Source organism: Aspergillus sclerotioniger (assembly GCF_003184525.1).
Source record: "Aspergillus sclerotioniger CBS 115572 chromosome Unknown BO94scaffold_12, whole genome shotgun sequence".
NCBI classification, from domain to species: Eukaryota; Fungi; Ascomycota; class Eurotiomycetes; order Eurotiales; family Aspergillaceae; genus Aspergillus; species Aspergillus sclerotioniger.
This window is the reverse complement of record NW_020291002.1, coordinates 308921-326682: the sequence shown is the minus strand read 5'-3', so window position 1 is coordinate 326682 and position 17762 is coordinate 308921. Positions and strand designations below refer to the sequence as shown.

The following is a 17762-nucleotide window of genomic DNA, read 5'->3' as shown; positions in this document are numbered from 1 at the left end:
ATTTATAGAAATAATAGTATAAAATACCTGGATTATTATAAGAAACCCGCAGCAATATTAATATAAATTTATTAATTAAATATAAGTATTCAAGTCTTTTCTAGAGCATGACATAATACTCCTAAATCATAGCTAAGCTGGTTAACTAAGCTGTATTATGTCTCAGTTTCTCAAGTCTCTTTATAAAAATAGAGTCCGGTCTAATTATTTTATCCTAAAACTATATTAGTTATAAATCTGCTCAAAGATTCTTTACAGATAGTTTATAGAGTGACTTATATTTAATTATTATAATAATTATATTTTTATTACTATTAATCTAGTGGATGTAATATTGATCTAGTCAGAAATTCACTGATTTATCTGTTTTAGACTGGTTAGTGTCAACCGTATCAAGGATATTTATATGGTTATTAAACTGAATTTTATTATTTAACTGAAATTTCTTTTAAATAGTATATATCCTGTAGAGTTCTGTAATAATATTACAGACATAGTTTTCCACTCTAAATCTCTTATAGCTTTGCAGATCCTGCTTACTGCTTATAGCTCTCTTTTTAAACTCTTTCCTAAACCCCTTTAGGACAGTACGCGACGAAACACTTGTGCAGCAGGTTATCCAGGCGGTGCTAAATAAGTACAGAGTGATAGATCTCTTGCTGTATAGCTGTGCACTCGGTCCAAGGCAGAAGCTGCAGCGGACAGCGCTTTCCCTTAGGCGCCGGAATCGTTCCCGTCGTAGAACGGGACGGACTTTCGACTCTCAGGTATAGAGAAGTATAGTTGTGGCAGTATCGAATTAGCTCTGCAAAGGTGGTTCGTCGTGTTTGCTCTCTTTCCTGGTCCCTTTCCTGCTCTGCTTGCTGCTGATGTTCCTCGGCTTGTCGTTGGCATTCCTCAGCTTGCCGTTCGCGTTCCTCTGCTTGTTTCCTAAGCTCTGCTCCCCGCTGACGTTCCTCCTCAGCTTGTTTCCTAAGCTCTGCTTCCCGCTGGCGTTCCTCCTCTGTCCTCAAATAGAGCGCTTGGTAGTCGGGTGGGCTGCTGTTTTCCATTTGCTTGATAGGTATTATCTAGAAATGTTTATTTAATTAATGCTCAACTAGACGGGTATGCGGAGAGGTTGCTGTAACATATTAGCTTAACCTTGGTCAGTCCTGGTCTTATTTTTTACCGTTCTAGTCAATCATAATTGATGGCTGTGCGGAACCCTAGCCTCAAGTAGCCATAATATATATAATTTATTTAGTATATTGTCCCTTATAAATACAGCTGCTGGTAACATTAAACTTATAACTTATATATCTAATACTTTAAAATAAGAGTATAAGTTATAAATATTATTATTAGCACCCTATAATTTAGGACCCACTATTCTCTTATTATCTTTAAAATATTATTATTTTTAACAACTTATTATCTTTATATATCCATCGCTTCTGAACACCCATCAGCTTTGATTAGCTATATTTATTGTTTAGTTTATTAATCTGATTATAGGATTTTTTTTAAGCTCTTATACTATTAAAACTTGTATCCTAACTCATCTTTTATAATTAACTGAAAATGATTATTTTTTTAAAAGTAAAGAGCCCCCCGCAGTGGTCATCTTATAAATAATAATGCTATCTTTTTTTCTTTTATCTATTAATACTTCTTAGCTATTTCTTCTTCCTATAATCTCTGCCTGTTATTATTATTAATTATCTTATAATCTTATTCTCTTTAAATCTCTCTTTCCAGTAGACTGGTTACTTAACTTCCTTTTTTAAGCCATGGTATGCTGTTTACTACATCACAACATTGGTCATAGCAGCAATAATAACGGAACTGATAACAGTGTATCTTTCTGCTTAGACTCAGATAATACTATCAATATAGATTTTTTAATAGATATTACTGATATTACAACTCTAACTTATCTCTATAGCAAGTGGGTGAAGACAAGGGTCAAACCTGTTAGAACTGCTCTAGATAATAGTCTACAGAAAGGAAGTCTCGCGGAAGTAAGAAAAGATCTTCTTCTTTAAGCTATATAAACATAGACTCAGGCTGTAGCTCTAAAGACGGTGGTATAAAGTAACGCCAGCCGTGCCTGATACCCTGAGCAACAGTGTTCCCAGTCGAAGTCCTACTGCTTTAGCAGGCGTCGCGAAACAAAACGATAATTCGGACACCAGCTCTAGTGATGATGATTAGAGTGACAGTTACTCTGCCAATGACTCTGACACGGACCCTGATATTTGGTTCTAGTCGAAAGATTGATCGACTCAGCAATTTGAAGACACAGGTCATAAGTACACGGAATCGACCACTGCATGCCCCCCTGCAGCGTGTACGGGAGGGGATGGGGGATAAATCCATGCTACAGAGCATCTTCCACAGCAAACCTATCTCATAGGCAAAGTGATGACGTGGCCCACCTTTTGATCAGTAGAATACGAGTGGAAGCGATAGAATGAGGTCACTCGAGGCTGCACGGATGTATTATAATGTCCTGGAAGGCAGCCCGCGTCGGGGAGGACGACCAAAGCGAATAATTTCCGTGGACAGGACGAGCTGAATTGAAGACTCTCCCAGGAAGAAAATGGTGGTATAGGCGCCTCTCTATCTCCTTTCTACATCGCCCTTACTGTACAAAGCCACTTTGCGGGCAGCTGTAGAAGATATCAGAACTGCAGATTAGTCTTACATATGTTTTCACTGTTCAAGCAATACTTCCACGATATGATACTTCTAGATTAAAATTTAGAATAATTGATACTGTAAATACTGTAATGAACCAGTATTCACAACATCCATTGGCAGAGACTCGTCTAAAGAAAGAATCATCTAAGTATATGATAGACTATCCTGATAGTCCTTTCTAAGTATATATATGCTCTTCTACAGTAAAGATACTTCCCTGTGATGGGCTATGTTTAATAGACCTGAGTATGATTATAGAAAATACACCTTTAACATGCTCTTAGAATATCTTGCCATATCTAATACCAATATCTGTGCTCTCAGAATAATATTGATTATTATATATTTAATAAGCAAAACATGGCCAACGCGTATTATATATTATCAGAGTAGTCTCAGAGCGCATGTTCTTCAGACCAATTAGGTCGTACGAATTTGGATGGACGACTGACAAGGTCTTTGGCCTGGTATGGACGCTAGTTGGTGGTTCTACGCCTGTGCCAGTCGCGCGACCAGCGTCCTAAGAATATGTGGGTCAGGCGCACAGGGTCTGGCGTACCTGGTACTAAGTCACAGGACCTACGCATCGCGCCGAACGACCCAGTTCGGCAGCACCCAGGTCCCGGGCACCAGCCCTCTGTTCCGATGCGCCCGATCTGTATGGTCTCAGGACACTGGTCGCACGACTGGCACAGGCGTAGGACCGCTAACTGGCGTCCATTGTTGAGTATCACGGGTGGCTGTGTTGAATATTATGGTGGCTGAACCTTATGGCAGGGATTGGGAACGGATATATATATGAGGCATCCCGCCCCTGTAAAAGATAACTCCTTAAGTCAATCAACACGAATCAACCTCACTCACTTATCTCAATAAGGTCTTCGGCCTGGTGTGGAGTGTGAATGCGGATCCGTAATTAAGTCTAATGGGGATATAGCATCAGGCGAGGGGCCAGCGTATGAAAAACCGAGAACGACCGCGACGACGACTATGAGCAATAGCTCCCGAGCCAGCGTTCCATGTCTCGCCTCTGGCCGTGATGACATAAGCGTTGCGCCTCTTGGCTTGATATGCCTGACCCAGCAAGATCCGTAGAACATTCTAGAGATCAGCCTGGGCTGAAACCAAAGGATCTGAGTGCGTTTGTATGACCCAGGTTGTTAGCACTCAGGTCAACAATAACAGCCCTCTGCTCTGGTGCACTCGACCCTACAGGTAATCAGACCCTAGGCCTGCGTTGTGTAAGAACCTCAGGCAAATATTCAGAAGGCTCTTCGAATTCCGCTGGTCAGGCGTCATCAAGCAACTAGAGGTATTTATGTAATCACGGCCAGACGCGGGGCAGGGAACGCTGGCTTTGGATAGATGTCTACAGCAGCTTACGACGTGTCCCAACGCCATAGATCTAATGCCTAGCATGCTTTAGACAAATAATTTTCAGAACAAGTCAAGGAGTATGGGCATTTGTGCCGTCTTGCGAAGGGTCGCCGTACGAAATCTTGCCATCATCATTTGTCCAGACTAGATGAGCTGGTAAAACAAGGTTTTTAGGTCATCATCTACCGAGTTTACCCCCGGGGCCTCGCTAGTTCGAGGAGTCCCACCCCCCTCAATAAAAATAAAAATAGAAATAAAAATAAAAAGAGTTGCCATCTACGCTTCACTAGATGCAAAAGTTTGGATAAATACTCTTAAAGCGCTCGTCATCATGTCTCTCCCATATGGTTGCTTCAAAGTCAACAAACAGCGCGTGGGTCTCTGGGAGAAGAGTCACATGGTTTTTACGCGCTGAAAGCTGCAACATGCGCATGAGGCCTTTCATTAGGGGCCACCTGCGGGAACAGGCACGGGCGTGTACGCAGAGTTCCGCGAAGGCGCTCTTACACCCCGGGTCACCGAGCTCGCTTAGCAAAGTGAAAAGCGCCGTGCTCACGCAACTTACGGTGGTAAGGCACATGTAGTCAATCCCCCACTTGGCGCGATAAATGCGGAGGAGCTGAACAACGGATTCCGCCGCGTCCACGCAGACTTCTCTCGCTGCAAATGTTTTAATCTTTCTAACATGCGCCTAGAACGACAGAGCAAGGCCTACCATGAGACTTATTTGCATCTTCTGGAGGTTTCCGGTTATTGAAAGTTGCATCCACAGGAGAGCTAGAATTTGCCTATAGAGCTGTCAGTCTGTTCCTGAAGTCTCCCCTCCCACACCTGCCTGTGAAGAGCTTATAGAACTAATCAAGACAGTCCTGCTTCTCTTCATTATACAGTAATATATAGACTCCTCTCTGATATCCGTAATATGTGCGGCCATTCTCTTCAAGGAAGAGACTTCTATCTAAAAACCTAAGACAGATAAATAATGGGAGACAAGGGTCCCGGCATCAGTCACTCACTGATTAAATATAAATAACATATAATCAACACTTCAGGTGTGATAATTTTCCGGGGGAGTGGAGTTGGTTGAAGGAGAAGCTAGAAGGAAATGAAGATAAAGTAAGGGTAAGGAAGAGACCAGGAAGAGATACTTGCTATAAGAATAGCTTATACTTGGAAATTTATTATATACTAAGTACTCACTGCTGGTTAGGGCTTTTCTGGAAGATTCTTAGTCAATAATAAAGTAAATATTCATAATATCTGGCTTTTATCTGAAACCGCGCATTCTTGTAAGATACTGTAACTTGAAAGATAAAGTAGTCACGAGATAGTAAAGCCAAGATAACTGGCTAATATAAATCTTAACTGTTTCTAAATATGAAATTCAGATATTAAAGAGTTAGTTCATCAAGAGAGAATCTGTCTTGTCCTGCTAAGAATATGATTGAACTAAATATATTTATAAAGTGATCAGCATTATTACCAGTAAAGAAATACTGATTTTAACTAATAAAAACTAAGAGTCAGATAACACAGAGAAAGATAAAGTCCGGTTTTATAAATAGACTCAAGAAGATAAGATCAATTATTACATGATCAGAGCATGTTAATCATCATATTGACTCTACACTTCGGCAGCCGTAGCCAAAATAAGGTTAATATAATTATTCTTTTTATTCTACTTTTTTAAGCCAGTGCATGCATTCCACTGGTTATTATAGTATATCTAATCATAACAAATAATCATAGGTCTTCTCATTGTTTCCCCTCTTTAACATCTTCAGCTGCAGCTGAGTCATCATTAATTATAGAATTAAAGTTAAAATTCTTCTCTATTTTCTACGTCGGCCGTGGATAGTATATTTCTTATTTAGTATTAGTTTATATATTGATAATAAGTATACTAAAAATATACTAGTTATAAGAAAAGGCCTGACCAGAATCCTGTTAAATCAGAGAGAAATATAGTGACTTAACCAGACTCTTAAATATAAATATCCAGATAGATGTCAGCATCACATAGCTTACTGTATTTATAGATCTTTTATAAGAGGCTCTTTTTATACTAGTCTTATTTTTATTATATTATCTTCTTAGATAAGGTTGAGGACTTAGATGACTTCTGCTTGTTTGGTTTTTTTAGTATTATATAAAATTCTATAAGTTATTATAATTTATAAACAGTTTTCTACTTATCTTCTTATCTTAAATCAGACTTTCGCAGTGTTTACTTATATTTGACTATTAAAATATTTAGATAGTCTACTGGGATTTTGACCATTATTAAAAAATATATAAAATAATTTAATATATTTAACTAGTCTTATCTGATTACTGTATTATCCTATCCTCTATCTAGATTACTATAGTCTTCTTGATTTATGCTGCCTCTCTAGATTACTGCTGCTTGTTTAAAGTGATTTATTTAGACTTTTAGATAACTAAATAGAGTCTTTTTCTAAATCTTGATGATTAGTGTAGCAGTTATTACTTGTAGCCCTGCTATCCTTGGCCGGGCCAGGTGAGAGATTAAGAAGTAACTATTATAAAGAAGGCTTAATAAATATACACTGATATTTATAAGATATTATAAATACTGATTATCTATACTACGTGCTTACCCTGGGTGAGTATGCCAGTAATATAAATAGATAGAATAAATAATCATGAACTGATATACTGTGCACTAGTGTTTGAGACTTAACAAGATATTTCATTCCTAACTTTCTATTATTTTAAGACTGATAAAATCAATTTAAATAGATTATTATATTTGTCTAATAGCTCAACGATTCCGCGCACCTATTTTAAGAGGGTTTAACCACTCTGGTTAAACATCTTTTAAAAGTAGAGTATTTAATCATTAATTCTTACCTATCTTATTTATATAGGGTGATTAATAAGCAAGTCTATTTCCTGCTTTTAAAAAGTTAAGTTAAAATAATGTTATAAAAAATAGATATTTAAATAAACTGATAATACTCCAGATAGTTGAAAAGAAAAACTCAAGTAGCTTTATCTTTATATAATACTTGATAATTATACTTAGAAAGTCCTCTCATATGCTTACTTTCTTTTATTCTTTAATTAGATATTGACCTGTCTATTGATCCGTGGCTAGCAACATATGGGACAGTTCCAACCAGTTTAGGTCTAGTGTGGATGTGAACTGGAGTTTTATTAATATTAATAATAAATATATTTCTATCTTAATAGAGCTATTGGATATATATTATAAGACTATTCAATAGAATAATTAAAGAGATTAGAATCAAGTATTATAAAAAAAGTAATCCAGATTCTGATAGTATAAAAGATCTGTAAGTTACTGATACTCTGTGGAATCAGTGACTGCAGTGACAAACTAATAAAATAATATATTCTTGATATTTCTAATTTTAGTAAGTACTCAGCTGTTGTTAAGAGAGTTATAAATATACTAACATATATTTTTATTTATAAAACTCAGCTTAGTACTGGAATAAAGAATATATCTATAAATAGATACTGTGGATTTTATCAGGTATTATCATCTGCAGAGAAACAGGGCAGAGTAAATTATATAAAGATAAATAGCTCTTTTATAAAGAAAAGAAAAGAGATAAGAAGAGTATAAATATTAATAAATCACTAAATAAAAGATTTTTTTTAAAAGGATAGTGATACTGCATTACCTGAAAAAACTGAATAATTCAATACTTGTATAGTAGTATTCGATAAGTCACTAAGTACTGAAAAGCTGAAGATAGGTAATACTGCTCTTGCAGCTTACAGTAAAGTATATTTAATAAGTAATAGCTCTATACTGCTAGAGGTAGAAATAGAGAGATACTCTATATTAGATTTATCTTTATTTATAACAGAACTTGTGTCGTGTCCGGATCATTAAAAAGAATCTAATTATCCTAGGTTAGCAGTTCCCGGCATATGCCCTGGGCTGAATTTGGATATTAATAATACTGGTTACTTTAGTTTACTCTTTTCAAGGCTTTTTTCTATGCTCACCTTGTGTGCGTCAGCCGTAAGAATAATTAAAACAATATTAATAAACTGTGTTAAGCTAAATTATATACTAGCAAAATATGGATGTTAGAGAAAGAATATTACTATAATAATAAAGATTAAGAATATCTAGAGTTATGTTGATTAGATCACTCAGTTATAATATATAGATATAATATATATTATAAAAAAGGATAACACTCTTTTTACAAGTAAGACTATATAGTCTTAATATAATAAAACAGTATACTAGAATATTATTATAAAAGATACCTGTTACGGACCCCTGCTAGCTAAAGGGACTAGTGAGGCGGTTACGTCAGGCAGAAGGGCTACACCCGGAGAGGTGCAACTCTTATCAGGCAGAACCCGAACTGGGCCGCCACGTATCACGTGTCACGTGACTGCGGGTATACGAGAAGGTATATGATCAGGTATATGATATATGTCTGTGGTATATGGAATGGTATACAACACGGTATATAAAGGACAGGATATATAAAGACATTCTTTCATATACTTAGCTAGTTCTGTTCTTCATGCTCAATAATACTGTTTTTAAGTAACCATATGTTTTGGTAAAGCTTAGTGATAATACTTGTCTGTACTTACTTACGGATAGCTACACGGCACTATCTGGCCTTACTTCTCTTCTCTTATTCAGATTAAGTTATCTTTAGATAGTTATTAACCTGACTACCTTGATTCAGTTCACAGGTACGTATTAAAACGGGAGCTAAGCTAATAGAAATAGAAAGAAGTAATCCTAAGATTTAATATATTAAGTACTAGTTAGTACAAGTGTTACCCAGTAACAACTAGTCATCATGTTAACTATATTAAACATATCACGTGCGCTACAGCAGGGCCCGATAATCAAGAAATTAATAGATATGATTAGTTAGTTACAAGAAAGTATCACTGTCTTAAAATAATAAAACCAGTTACTTGAAGGTTGCTTAACAGTTAAATCTGTTAAGGTCCGACTACCTGAGCCATTTGACAGTAAATAAGCGAAGCTTAGAGCTTTCTTGACCCAGTTAGATCTATATCTCAGCATGAATAAGAAAAAGCTTAAGAATAAGGAGAACAAGATCTTCTTTACATCCACTTACCTGACTAAAGCAGTATTTGATTAGTTCGAACTATATATCCGCGAGTGACAAGAAAAGTTGATAAGTAACTAAGATAATAATATAAAGTGATTTTTCGCTAGTTATACTAGATTTAAACAGTATCTTAAACAGATATTTAGAGATATTAATACAGCATGAAATACTAAGTAAAAGTTATAATAACTTAAGTAAATAGAATCAGTATCTATATATGTTTTAGAGTTTTAATAAGTTATCAGTTATTTAGACTGGAATGATAATACCTATATTACATGATTTAAAGAAGGATTTAAAATAGAGATTTAAGAGAAGATCATTTAGCAAGAATGACCGGACATATTGATTAAAATAATTAAAACAGCTATTAAGATTGATAACAAGTTATATAATTTTAATATAAAATAATAAGAAGGTCGATAGACCAGCGGGTCTATATCTTGATAAAATAACTAATCAGGTTACCGAGCCAATAACAGAAGGTCAGTACAATCTAGAAGCTTAGGATATGAAGATCTTTATAGACTAAAACTAATGAAGCTGGATGCAGCACAGTATCAGACTCAATAGACTTAAATGTCTAAGAAGGAACTTGAATGGTGTAAACAAGACTGCTTGTGCTTTAGCTGCGGTAAAGTAGATCATTAGTTAAAAGACTGCAGTCAAAGTCAGAAATAGTCTTAGAAGTAGTTGAGAGCTATAAACCAAGATTAAGATAAAGAAGTCTATGATATTATCACTATTTAATATAAAGTTTAAATAGAACCTATAACACAGATATCAGGTAATAAGAAGTTACATACTATTCAATATAGTTAGTTATTAAAGAACAGAATATATTATGATTAATTAAGATAACAGATTATTATAGATAAGCTAACAGTACTATCCAGTTAACAGAAGAATCAATGATTATCTGTACTATTAGTTTAGACTATAGAAGTTAATAATAATAATTATAAGCCAGTTTCGAGGAACGATTATCCTAGTATAGTTTAGAATAAGAATAAACTATTAGATAAAAAGTATAGTATATTACTTAAAGACTTTAAACCTAGTAAGAAGAGATTCAGCAAGATACCTGATATCCTGAAAAGATCTTGATCAGAAATTAGTAAATCTTGTTTATCATAGTAAGATAAGGATAAGAAGAACTAGAAAAATAATTAAAAAAATATTACTTATTGATTAAACCGCATTTTAAAGAAGATTTTAGAAAATCTAGCATGATTCTGCCCAGAGCTTAAGAGAATCATGCAGCATTATTCACATTAGGATTTAGAATATTGAAAATCATAAAATAAGACTTAGGAATAATATTCATAAAGATATTCTTATTATTTAAAAGTTTACTTAATATATGGATAAGATAACACAGACTATTATTACTAGTTATTAGAGATTAGCTAGAAGATAAATATTACTGAAACAGAATCTTGATATGATAAACTATGTCTGTATATTTATTTTAAAGAAGATAGAGATTACTGGAAATATAATAAACTTTCTTAGCTTATATATTATATAAATATATGCTTAATATACTATAATTAAAAGTATATTATTAACTATCAGTCTAAGATACCGGAAGTAGTTAGAGCTAAGATAAGTCACTGTTCATACTCTATCTTTGATTATATGTATAAAGAGTACCAGAGACATTCTTACTATAGATTAATATATTGACTAGCATGTTTTAATAATCAGTATATAATATACTATATAGTAAAGATAGAAGGCTTAAGATTTTTAAGAAGATATTTATAGCAGTTAGAACCTAACTAGCTAGAATAGTAATTAGTAATTACTAAGTCAGGACCACACCTGAAGATTCAAGCAGTTATATTAAATTGATTAATCTAAGTATTAATAGATTCTAGAATAACTGGAAACTTCATGAACCCGTGATTCATACAACAGCTTAGGATACTTAGACAATAGAAAGCAGAATCTAAACTGATTACAGGACTAAATAAAGAGAATTTGGAAACTCTTATATTAATAATTAAGTTAGGAACTGTATTTATAACTGTAAAGAATCATTATAAGTATATAGACTTTAATATAACATCTTTAAAACAGTATGATATTATATTAAAGATTTTATGACTTAGAAATCATAATCTATAGATTAATTAAAAGACTGAGAATCTTTAATTCATGAATTGTGATTATCTAAGACAACACTAGCAAGGACTAGATATAGGATCTAGATCTATACAGCCCGCTACATAGCAAGAAGCTGAAGCAAGGACTAAATAACCTATTAAAAAGAGGTTAAGAACGCTATGAAAGCCTAACATACCAGATATTAAAGATAACTTAGAGAAAAATAGTATTTTAAATATAGTTGCATAAGTAATAGCAGTAATTAAGTCATTATAGAGAGATTAGCTTATAAAATTATCAGGATAGATATTAATAATAACTAAAGAGTATTAAGAGTATAGTATTAACAGTACTGATATAGAGATTAAGATGACTATCTAGAGATTAAAAGATTTATGGGAATTTCTAACTGTGATTAAGAGTAACATATAGATTTTATTATAGTATAAGAGATTTAAGGACTTGTTTGAATAGTTAAAATAATCTGAATTATCTCAGCATAGAAAGTATGATCATATTATTTTTATAAAGAAAGAAAAGTTACTAATATATAAAAAGATTTATCTGATATCTGAGAAGGAATTACAAACACTATAAAAATATATTAATAATCAGTTAGTTAAAGATAATATCAGGCTTTTGAAATCACTAGTAGAATATGGAGTCTTATTTATATTAAAAAAGGATAGTAGCTTATAATTATGTATAGATTATTAGCCACTGAATATTATTATAATTAAGAATTAACATCTGTTATCTTTGATTTTGGAAATCCAAGACAAGATATAAGAAATAAAGTGATTTATTAAACTCAATATCACGGATATATATTATTATATATACATTATAAAAGATAAAGAATGGAAAACCATATTCAGAATAAAGTATAGATACTTTAAATACTTGATTATGCTATTTAGGCTTACTAATATATTAGTGTTATTTTAGTAATATATTAACAAGGTTCTTGGAAAATATCTTAACAGGTTTATAATTACTTATCTAAATAATATACTAATCTTCTTAAAGATTGAGAAAGAATATGTAAGATATATAAGATTAATTCTGTATAAACTATACCTATATTAATTATAATATAAGCTGAAGAAGTATGAATTCTATATATAGAAAACAGAGTTTCTGGAATACTGGATATCTACAGAAAAAATCTATATTAAGCAAGCTAAAGTGCAAGCCATACAGGATTAGCCTTAATCTAGAAATCTAAAAGAACTACAGCAGTTCATTAGATTAGTTAATTATTATTAATAATTCATAGACAGATATACTATCTATATAATACCATTCTTTAAGCTTATAAAGAAGTTAAAGAAGTATCAGTAGAGAGAACCACAGCAGAGCATGTTTAAGAATATTAAGTAATGATTTATTATATTATTAATACTTGTACAACATAATCTAGAAAAGGAAACCATCATCAAGACTGATATATTGGACTATACTGTTAATATGCGTATAACACAACCCGGAGAAGATAGAAAGCTAAGACTGATTATATTTTATTTAAGAAAGTTGGTTTAAGTAGAGCTCAACTATAATATTTATGATAAGAAATTACTAACTATAGTAATAATATTTAAGCAATAGAAGATCTATCTTAAAAAAGTGAAATATACTGTTATTATAAAAACAGACTATAAGAACTTGACCTACTTCACGACAATCAAAGAGTTGACTAGAAGATAGACATGATGGGCTAAGATTCTGTTATAATATGACTTCAGAATTATATACTGTAAAGAGGCAGAGAATAGACATATAGATATACTGAGCCGCAGGCCAGACTATGAACTAGATAAGAAGATTATTAAACTAGCCATTTTGAAGTAGAACGCGGATGAGTTGATCAGCTATAATAAAGCTAATTTAACAGCAATGTTAGAAATAGATAGTAACCTAATTAAATAATTAACTAAAAATATAAAAAATAATAAAAATAGAGATTATGGTCAAGTATTATAACAGACTACTTAAGGATTATTTAAAAGTAGAAAAAACAACTAAACTAATTATAAGAAATTATTACATTCCAAACCTCAGACAGAAAATATGTGATTATATTAAACAATATAAGACTTATATTAAAAACAAGCTTACAAGATACTAACCTTACAGATAAATATAAGTACAGAAGACACTATAACAGCTATAAAAATAAATAATAATTAATTTTATTAATTTATTACTGAAATCAGAAAGGTTTAATACTATCACAGTCATTACTGATTATCTTACTAAATATATCTATCTTATATTAAGTAAAATAATAATAACAGTAATACAGATAATAGAACTGTTTCTAGAAAACATTATTATATACTATAAAATATCAAAATATATTATATTAGATTAAGACAAGTTATTTATCTTAAAGTTCTGGAAATCACTTACAGATCTTATAGAAATTAAAGAATAAATAATAACAGCTTACTATCTGCAGATAAATAGACAAACAGAAAGGATTAATCAAGTAATTAAGCAATATTTAAAGTATTATATAAATTATTAATAGAATGATTAGATAAACCTGTTACTAATAGTACAGTTCTTATATAATAACACTAATTACTTAATTATTAGAGTCTCACTATTCTATACTAATTACAGTTATTATCTGAGGTTTCTGGAAATGCTATTAAAGAAGTAATAAATTATTAATATAACTAAGAATATTATTATATTTATAAAAAATATATATTTACAGTTATTTTAAAATATTAAGTTCATGAACTTGCACAGCAAGATATACTATGATCACAGATACAAAAAAGAACCTGATCTAAAAAAAGGGAAGAAAGTATTCCTACTCTGTAAAAATATCAAGATAAAATGACTAAGTCAAAAGCTTAATCATTACAAGCTAGGACTATTTATTATTAAAGATAAGAAGAAACCGGTCAACTATAAGTTAAGATTGCCAAAGTTGATGAACAAAATTCACCCAGTATTTTATATCTCATTGTTAGAACCTGTATTGAAAAATGTTAGAATTGTAGAAGATATAAAGATTGATAATAATATAGAACAAGAATATGAAGTTAAAAAGATCCTAAATTATAAGAAGATTAGTAGTAGGTTAAAGTATCTGATAAAATAAGTAAAATATGATATCTCAGAAAACACATGGAAACTTATCAAGAATTTGACAAGCTGTTACTAGCTTGTGGAGTAGTATTATTAACAGACAGGTTGAAGTTCGCCCAGAAAGAAGGGAAACTAACTAACTGAGTTAGACTAGAGTCATCTGACACAGCAACAAGTTAAGCAGCATTATATTTATTAGCTAGATACTCTAGTGTCAAACCCTAGGATCGCTTCTCTCTGTTCCTGTTAGCTTAGCTCCCGTTCCGATACGTACCTGTGAACTGAATCAAGGTAGTCAGGTTGTTGATTATCTAAAGGTGACTTGATCTGAATAAGAGAAGAGAAGTAAGGCCAGATAGTGCCGCGCAGCTATCCGTAAGTAAGTGCAGATGAGTGTTGTTACTAAGCTTTACTAAAATATATGGTTACTTAAAGACAATTTGATTGAGCATAAAGAACAGAACTAGCTAAGTATATGAAAGAATGTCTTTATATTCTATCCCTTATCATGGCGTCGCCATGATATGTCATATCACTAATATGTTATGTTATAGTACTGCCATGTCCTATTATAGTACTGCTATATTCTGTTATAATACTGCTATATTATAGCATGTTGATAACATGTCCGTCATGGTCACGTGTTATATAACCATCCCGGTTTGTAGGTTACTCAGATCAGGATTCTACTTGATAAGAGTCCTCACCTTCTGGACGTAGCCTTCTGCTTAATGAGTCCGCCTTACTAGTTTATTCAGCTAGCAGGGGTCTATAATATTACTTCCTCTTTTTCAAGGTTTCTTGTCCCCAAGGAACATAAATTTGCAGTGCCTCTCCTCCTGAGATGAATATCTGGTATTATTTTCCAAAACTTTATTTAGATTGTTGACTATGTCATCTAGTTCTTCTATTCGTAAGAAGAGTCTTTACTGATGGATTAAGGACAAAGATTTCCTTACGGTTTTTCCTTGTAAGTGCTGTATTCGCCTTCACAAGGTTTGCATTAAATCTGAAAATTCTGATTATTGTAATAAGTATATTAAAATAAATAATGTTTATTATAAAATACCTGACCCTTCCTTTTCTGATGCTGAATGGAAGCGTTTAATCAAGGCTTAAAATTTCATTGAAGAAGAGAAGAAAGTCATTCTGGCAAAGCTTCTTTAATTGCGGAAATAAAAATAACTATTATAAAGATAAGCTGGTGATTTCATAGCTCGTGATATAAAGAAAATCAAGGAGCTAGAAGAGCTTGAGAAGCAAGAGTAAAAGAAATATGAGGTGCAAGTAAGGCTGTATGATCAGCGAGCTGTGATATCCGAGACTGAGGCTAGTACTGTCATGAGTGGTGTTAAACTAGCTGCTATATCTGAGCTTGATCTTAGTTTATCTTAACTTGTTGGCTCTCTTTTTTTTTAGGCGAACTTTGACTTGCCTGCTAGTAATACTGTTCTATAAGCTAGTAACAGCCTGTTAAATTCTTGATAGATTCCCACATGTTTTCTGAGATATTATATTCTATTTATTTTATCAGATACTTTAATCTATTATTAATCTTCTTATAGTCTAGAATCTTTTTAACTTTATATTTTTTCTCTGTATTATTATTAATCTTCATATTTTCTGTGATTCTAGCATTCTTTAGTGCGGGTTCTAATAATAAGATATAAAATACTGGGTAAATTCTGTTTATTGATTTTGGCAATCTTAACTTGTAGTTAATCAGTCTTTTCCTATCTTTAATAACAAATAATCCTAGCTTGTGATGGTTAAGCTTCTGACTTAATTATTTTATCTTGATATTTTTACAGAGTAAGAATACTTTCTTCCTTTTTTTTAGATCAGGTTCTCTTTTATATCTATAATTATAGTATATCTTACTGCGCAAGTTCATAAACTTAATATCTTGAGATAACTATAAATATATATTTTCTGTAAATATAATAATATTTTTAACTATATTAGTAACTTACTATTTTTTTAATAGTGTTTCCAGAAACCTTGGATGATAACTATAATTAGTATAAAACAGTGAAACTCTAATAGTTAAGTAACTAGTATTATTATATAAGAACTGTATTATTAGTAATAGATTTATTTAATCATTCTGCTAATAATTCACGTAGTGCTTCAAGTATTGCTTAATTATCTAGTTAACTTTTTTTATTTGTTCATTTATTTACGGGTGGTAAGCTATTATTATTTATTCTTTAATTCTTATAAGATCTGCAAGTGATCTTTAGAACTTTAAGATAAATAACTTATCTTGATCTGATATAATGTATTTTAGTATCTTATAGTATATGACAATATTTTTTAAAAATAGTTCTACTATCTGTATTACTGTTATTATTATCTTACTTAATATAAGATAAATATATTTAATAAGATGATCAGTGATGACCGTGATAATGTTAAATCCTTTTAATTCTGATAATAGACTAATAAAGTCAATTATTATCTATTTTTATAGCTGTTGTGGCACCTTCTGCACTTATATTTATCTATAGAATTAATATCTTACAGGCTTGTTTTTAATATAAGTCTTATATTGTTTAATATAATCATGTACTCTCTATCTGAGGTTTGGAATATAGTAATTTTTTATAATTAGTTTAATTATCTTTTCTACTTTTAAATAATCCTTGAGTAGTCTATTATAATATCTAGCCATAATCTCTGTTCTTATCACAGTTAATATAAAGATTAACCCATGAAAGTATATTAATCTATCTTTATCAATAATAATCTTATTTAATAAGTCTCTACTCATCTTCTGGAGTATTTTATCTTTCTTTATAATATTAACTAATTATTTAATTAGATTACTACTTATTTTTAATATTATTACTAGATTAGCTTTATTATAACTGATCAACCTATCCATGTTCTACTTCAGGATGGCCGGTTTAATAACTTTCTTACTTAATTTATAATCTGGCCTGCAGCTCAGCATATCTACATGTTTATTCTCTACTTCTTTATAATATATGATTCTGAAGTTATATTATAATAGAATCTTAGCTTATTATGCCTGTCTTCTGGTCAATTCTTTGATTGTTATAAAATAGATTAAGTTCTTATGGTCTGTCTTTATAATAACAGTATGCTTTACTTTTTTAAAATAGACCCTTTACTGCTTAAACACTACTACTATAACTAGTAATTTCTTATTGTGAATATTGTAGTTGAGTTCCGCTTGAACCAACTTTCTTAAGTAAAATATAATTAATCTTGGCTTTCTGTCTTCTCTGGGTTGTGTTATACGTATACTAACAGTATAATCTAATATATTGATCTTGATGGTTATTTCTTTCTCTAGATCATGCTATATAAGTATTAATAATATGATAAATCACTGCTTGATATTTT

At 31.6% G+C, this 17762-nt stretch overlaps 4 protein-coding genes across 4 annotated transcripts; 2 read left to right on the top strand and 2 right to left on the bottom strand.

Annotated features, from left to right (window-relative positions):
- Positions 1–629: 629 nt before the first annotated feature.
- BO94DRAFT_594848 (uncharacterized protein) lies at positions 630–1052 on the bottom strand (the record flags this gene model as incomplete). The annotated part of the gene is made up of 1 exon (XM_025616212.1): positions 630–1052. One exon carries the CDS (start codon positions 1050–1052, stop codon positions 630–632), a length of 423 nt encoding a protein of 140 aa, XP_025468030.1.
- Positions 1053–1772: 720 nt separating this feature from the next.
- On the top strand, positions 1773–2398 carry BO94DRAFT_594846 (uncharacterized protein; the record flags this gene model as incomplete). The annotated part of the gene is made up of 3 exons (XM_025616211.1): positions 1773–1930; positions 2064–2182; positions 2205–2398. 3 exons carry the CDS (start codon positions 1773–1775, stop codon positions 2396–2398), a joined length of 471 nt encoding a protein of 156 aa, XP_025468029.1.
- Positions 2399–3010: 612 nt separating this feature from the next.
- BO94DRAFT_47180 (uncharacterized protein) lies at positions 3011–3483 on the top strand. Its single transcript, XM_025608396.1, has one exon. The coding sequence runs from the start codon at positions 3155–3157 to the stop codon at positions 3410–3412; it is 258 nt and encodes an 85-aa protein (XP_025468028.1). The 5' UTR covers positions 3011–3154; the 3' UTR covers positions 3413–3483.
- An 865-nt stretch (positions 3484–4348) lies between these two features.
- BO94DRAFT_464728 (uncharacterized protein) lies at positions 4349–4723 on the bottom strand (the record flags this gene model as incomplete). The annotated part of the gene is made up of 1 exon (XM_025608080.1): positions 4349–4723. A coding segment is annotated over one exon (375 nt), but the record flags the coding sequence as incomplete, so codon positions are not given.
- Between the last annotated feature and the right edge of the window lie 13039 nt (positions 4724–17762).